At 40.8% G+C, this 6,150-nt stretch overlaps 1 protein-coding gene across 1 annotated transcript in view; it reads left to right on the plus strand.

The window, feature by feature from the left end:
• DNAH6 (dynein, axonemal, heavy chain 6) overlaps positions 1-6,150 on the plus strand; it is a 280,222-nt gene that overhangs the window by 94,205 nt on the left and 179,867 nt on the right. Inside the window, exons 23-25 of the mRNA XM_010862179.1 lie at positions 1,641-1,737; positions 4,118-4,342; positions 4,656-4,669. Of these exons, the coding sequence (XP_010860481.1) occupies positions 1,641-1,737; positions 4,118-4,342; positions 4,656-4,669 (336 nt within the window). The remainder of the gene's footprint in view (positions 1-1,640; positions 1,738-4,117; positions 4,343-4,655; positions 4,670-6,150) is intronic.

Raw genomic sequence — 6,150 nt, forward strand, 5'->3', positions numbered from 1 at the left:
TAAGTAGGGTAATGTGGCAAGTGGAGAAGGCAGTGGCAACCCACTCCAGTTCTCTTGCCTGGAAAATCCCATGGACCGAGGAGCCTGGTAGGCTGCAGTCCATGGGATCACGAAGAGTTGGACACGACTCAGCGACTTCATTTTCACTTTTCACTTTCATGCATTGGAGAAGGAAATGGCAACCCACTCCAGTGTTCTTGCCTGGAGAATCCCAGGGACGGCGGAGCCTGGTGGGCTGCTGTCTATGGGGTCGCACAGAGTCGGGCACAACTGAAGCAACTTAGCAGCAGCAGCAGCAATATGGCAAAAGAATAGCCGGGGGCTGCTGTGTATGTGTGTGTGTTGAAAGGATATTTTGATAAAGTGACTACTTTTGAGTAGAAATCTGCAAGAATGAAGGAATGAAATATGTTTGTGGCTATAAGGGAGTATTGCTAACATCAAAGAGAACAAAGGTAGAGACCCTGCAGTAAAAGCACGCTTAGGGTGTACTCCTGTCAGCAAGGAAGCCAGAGCAGGGTGGAGAGCAGCGCATAGGAGAGGGCTTAGGAATGAGACCAGAGAGGTAAGTGTGCTTGGATAGTGAGTTAGGGATTGGACTGGGGGCTTCCCTAGTGGCTCAGAGATTAAAGCATCTGCCTGCAATGTGGGAGACCTCGGTTCAATCCCTGGGTCAGGAAGACTCCCTGGAGAAGGAAGTGGCAACCCACTCCAGTATTCTTGCCTGGAGAATCCCATGGACGGAGGAGCCTGGTGGGCTACAGTCCATGGGGTCACAAAGAGTCAGACACGACTGAGCGACTTCACTTTCACTTTCACTTTCTTTTCACTGATCACATAGAGCCTTGGAGACCATGGAAAAGACTGGATTTGATTCTTGAACAGCTATGGAAGTCAGGTAGTGTGACAGGCACCAAAACATCAATGTCAAGTGAGACATGAACCTTGCTTCTTAAGGTGCTACTGTTTAGTGATGAAGAAATAGGGTGCGATTGCCACAATTTCAGCATGTAAAGAGGGCAGAAGAAATAGAAGACATGAGTAAGGAAGTGACAAAGAAAATGTAGCATTTAGAGAATGGCTTTGTTTGGAGGGTCAAGAGGAGGCAGTTGTTTGGCTTTAGTTTGTGCACCCCTAATCCCCAAAAGTGGATGATGCCGGATAAAAAGGTTTCAAATTAAATGCTTGTTCTTCAGTGGCAGATATTAAAATTAATGTCATCATTAAGGGATAGACTTGGAGCTTGGAGTTGGTAGACGCAAAGTATTACACTTAGAATGGATAAACAACAAGGTCCTAATGTATAGCATAGGGAACTATACTCAGTATCCTGGGGTAAGCCATAATGGAAAAGAAGATAAAGAAAGGAATGTATATATGTGTATAACTGAGTGATTTTGCTATACAGCAGAGATTATCACAACATTCTAAGTCAACTATACTTCAATTAAAAAATAGAATAAGATAGATGCTGAAAAAAATACTTAACACTCTTAACCAACCTTCCCAAATTTTAATTTATTAGACCATTCTTTTACCAAATAAAACCAAAGCTTTTAAAAAAGTTAATATCATATTTAAAATTATATTCTCTATTTATTTCAACAAGACTTTACCAATACCTTTTTTTCAATGAACAGGGCTTCTGGAGACTTTTCAAAATAATAATGCATTACTTGATCAAATTCAGAAGTGTCTAGAGGCATATTTAGAATCAAAAAGAGTTATCTTTCCAAGGTAAGTTTATAAAGCTACCAACAACATTTTTAGTAGCTGAGTTTCCATGAATTTGTGAAGATACACTTTAAAACAAACCATAACCTCAAAACATCAGGGGACCAAAAAGGGAAGCAGGAAATATATTTCATAATAGCAATGTAGCTCATCTTGTCAAGGATAAAGATACAGTGTTTGGTTTAAATGGGTAGGTGCTGGAAGAACTTTTGATCACAGCACCGTTTCACTGCTGGGTGTGTATGTGTGCACCTGCATGAGTGCATGTGTCCACGGATGTATCTGTAAAAAGTTAGAGACCTTTGTTGCCTGAGCTGATTTCTTTAGGCTAATTGATGGCCTAAGAGGGTCACTGTAGAAGTCATCTAAAAGGTCATTTCACAAATTCCAAATGAAATTTTTTACTCATCCATTCATTCTAGAAACATACCAAATGTTTTGCTCAGTGTTAAAGATATAAGAAGAAAAGGCCAGATCCCTGCTCTAATGGCGCTCGTGGTTAGCACGTGGACAGTCATGTAAATAAACCATTTCAGTGCAATTATATACGAACAGACTATGACTACCTGATGATCACAAGAGCTCCAGACTTCATTCACTGGGGCACATTGTACCGTAACATAGACAATATCACAAAATGTTCATCTTCTGTGGATTTTTCCTGTTAGCTATAAAAGAAATGGCTGGTAAGTTCTGTCCAAGTCAGCCAGTGTTACATGCTTATGTTGGTTATTTGGTTAAGAGGGTTTGTTGCTGGGTACCACTCCAGGGTATGTATATACACGAGACATCCAAGATCTGGAAGATTTGATTGAGTTCAACAGATTCAGGCAACACAGGAAAAGATAGAGGAATAGGTTTGAGATGTGCCTTTTATTTCACTCTTAAAGCAGTGGCTCCCAGCTTGGGTCTCCCCAGTGTAGAGAAAATCTGTACACTACTTCTGATATTTAAAGAAACCTGGACACAAATTTACCTGTGATAATGCTGAACACCAAAAGCATCAGCTTTTGTTTTTTCCTTTTGCTTAGAATTATGTCAACTAGGCCTGCAGTGTTTATTAGGTCAAGAGGCTCTGTGCACCATTGATTTCACTTTCCAAGCCTTAAGAAAGACATGTTATGAACCATATGAATTAGTTCCTGGGGCCACAAGTTAGGTCCTGGGGACACAATAGGAATGCAGCATGGTTCCTGCTTTGTCAGGGTTCATAGTCCAATCTTGACAGTTGTCTGTTTCATTAGTTGAAAAGGGAGATGAATTATTCTGTATCTGGTAGGACTGATAGAGTGCAACCCCAAAACATCTTTATTTCTAAAGACTACCTCTGCATTCCCTACAAGGGGCTAGTTTCTTCCTGCTCAGAATCTTAAGCAGACCTCATGAATTTTCTGGCCATTTTCAGATAATAATGCCAAAAAATCTCTTGTTGTCTTAACCCACTAAACAATCTGTAATCATCGAAATTCTGAAATTCTTTCAAAGTGAAAACATCTCCCTTCTCTGGCCCAGACCTGTTGCAAAGCTGAAGCCTTTAGTGATGATAAGGATGTATAATGGTCAACCCTCCCTACTTTCTATTAGGTTTCTGGGATCTCCAGGTTTGGGGCAGGGAAGGGAGGAGAGGTAGTACAGCAGGAGAAATCTGAGTTGGATGGTACCCAACTGGCCCCCTCTCTCACATGGGGCCTTCCATGAGCTCATGAGATGCCTCCAGTCCTGAGGGATCTCTCATAGGCAGTTTCCTCCATAGGAGTAAAGTGTCTTCTCCAGCCAGACCCTCATCCCTCTCTCTCATCCCTCAGCATCCAGGTATGCCCCTTCTCCAGGTTTTTTGTTTTTTGTTTTTTTTTTTCCATAGAATATCTTCATGCCTTCAAATGGCCCTGTTGGGCATCTAAGAAAATCCCTTGCCAGCTCACATCAGCACAGCCCACATGTGTGTAGTCACAGAATCAAATAAGTTTCCAGCAACCACACATTCATTTAGTCAACAAATTATGTATTGAATACCAGGTATATATGAGGTACAAGGCTGAATTCCAGGGAAAACAAATAATATACCTTCACTTTAGGAGCTCAAAGCCAAGTAACAGACATGTGACCAAATCAGTATCATAGCAAGTGCTAGCATTTTTACAAATTTTATGAAAAATCTCTACCTTTTATGTACCAGGCACTAACTCCAGACGCTTGAGATGCAGCCACACTAATCTTTATAATAATCATATTTAGAGATGTGTGGCTTCCCCAGAAACCTAAAACCAATAGGTCCAGGAAATCAGTGGATGGGGAAGAGATGTGGGCAAGGGATTCATCTTCATGCCTATATAAGGTTTTGCTTCAATTTCAAGTTACATTTTAAGTATATTCTTTAATCTAGATTTTACTTCTTGTCAAATGATGAGCTCTTGGAGATTTTGGCCCAGACACGAAATCCCCAAGCTGTGCAGCCTCACTTAAGGAAATGCTTCGACTCCATTTCAAAGCTTGAATTTGCTCTCCTGCCTCCTACTGAGGGAAAAATTCCTGGAATGGATGCAGAGCCAGAAAAGGTTTACACTAATGATATTTTAGCGATGCTATCACCAGAGGGAGAAAGGGTAAGGTATTCTTGTTAATAATTCTTTATGGGTAAACTTTGTTACTCTTCCAGGGTTGGAGAATGGAGATTTTATTCATCAGCATGCTAAGCATTCACAAAGTGCTACATGCCCTGGTCTTGGGCTGGCTCAACAATTTCAAAAATAACCATGATTAAATTCTTGCCCTCAAAGAATTCAAAGTCCAGCAGAGACATAGTCAAACAACTGAAAAGTCCCATACTAAATGTAATAACAGAGGTGTGTGCTCTGTTCTTGGAAACAGGGTGGAAAGAACTGGAGCCAAGTCTTAACTCTCCACAAGGAGCAAAGGAGTAGCCTAGATAAGAGCTGGTTCTACTGCCTGGTCACCTGGATTCCACTCCCAATCTTTAATCTCAGCTATAAAATGAGGATTAGTAATAGTGCCCAAATAATGAGTTGCTGGGGATTTTTCAGGTGTTCCTGTATGTACATTACTTTAGAATAGTACCAAGCGGGTGCTATGAAGTATTAGTTGTCACTGTTTGACTGCAGTGTCTCCTAGGCTCTGCACAGTACCTGGAATACAGTAGGCATCAACCAAGTGAATGCACTAGCAGACTATGGGGAACCAAGTGACATCACAGAGGAGAATCACACACAGACAGACACACACACAGAGGCAGCCAAGGAAGATGGAGAGCAGACAAGTCACTCAGGGAAATGCCAAGGATTTTAGTCCAATTAGAACACAGTAGTATATCTATGGGATCAGTAAGAACCCATAGGCATTTTACTTGTACTATACAGACACCCCAATGTTCATAGCACCATTGTTTACAATAGCCAAGACATGGATGCAAACTAAGTGCACACCAACAGATGGATAGTTAAGAAGATGTGAATATATATGTATATATATATCGTTGTTGTTGTTCAGTTGCCAAGTCCAGTCCAACTCTTTGTGACCCCATGGACTGCAGCACATCAGGCCTCCCAGTTCCTCAACATCTCCTAGAGTTTGCCCAAGTTCATGTCCATTGCATCAGTAATGCCATTCAGAGTAATGGGATATTACTCATCCATAAAAAAGTATAAAACTTTACCATTTTCAACAATATACGTGGACCTGGAGGGTTTTATGCCAAGGGAAATAAACAAAGACAAATATTGTATATTTTCCCTTAATAGGGGATCTAAAAAATAATACAAACTAGTAAATATAACAAAACAGAAACAGATTCACATATATAGAAAACAAATTAGTTACTAGTGGGAAGAGTCAAGGAGGGTAGGGTATTATAGGGGTAGGGGATTAAGAGATACACACTACTAATACCACATATAAAATAAATAAACAACAAGGAAATATTGTACAGCACAGGGCAGTATAACCATTAAAGTAATAACTTTAAATGAAGTAGAATCTATAAAAATATTGAATCATTATGTTGTATTCCTGAAACTTATAGAATATTGTAAATCAAGTAGACCTCAATAAATTTTTTTACTTGACCTAAATTGATTCTCTGGCAAAAGACTTTGCTCATCACTAGTGCAGATTAAAGAGGAAAGACCCCTAAATCTGCCAGGATTTAGGGAAGACAGGACATGTAAAGCGAGGGTAGAAGAAGTGAGCAGATTCTGGAGCCCAGATAAGCAAGGCAGTCAACCCACTCCAGTACTCTTGCCTGGAAAATCCCATGGACGGAGGAACCTGGTAGGCTGCAGTCCATGGGATCAAGAAGAGTCGGACACTACTGAGCGACTTCACTTTCACTTTTCACTTTCATGCATTGGAGAAGGAAATGGCAACCCACTCCAGTGTTCTTGCCTGGAGAATCCCAGGGAT

This window comes from Bison bison, unplaced genomic scaffold (genome assembly GCF_000754665.1).
Source record: "Bison bison bison isolate TAMUID 2011002044 unplaced genomic scaffold, Bison_UMD1.0 scf7180017864480, whole genome shotgun sequence".
Lineage (NCBI taxonomy): Eukaryota > Metazoa > Chordata > Mammalia > Artiodactyla > Bovidae > Bison > Bison bison.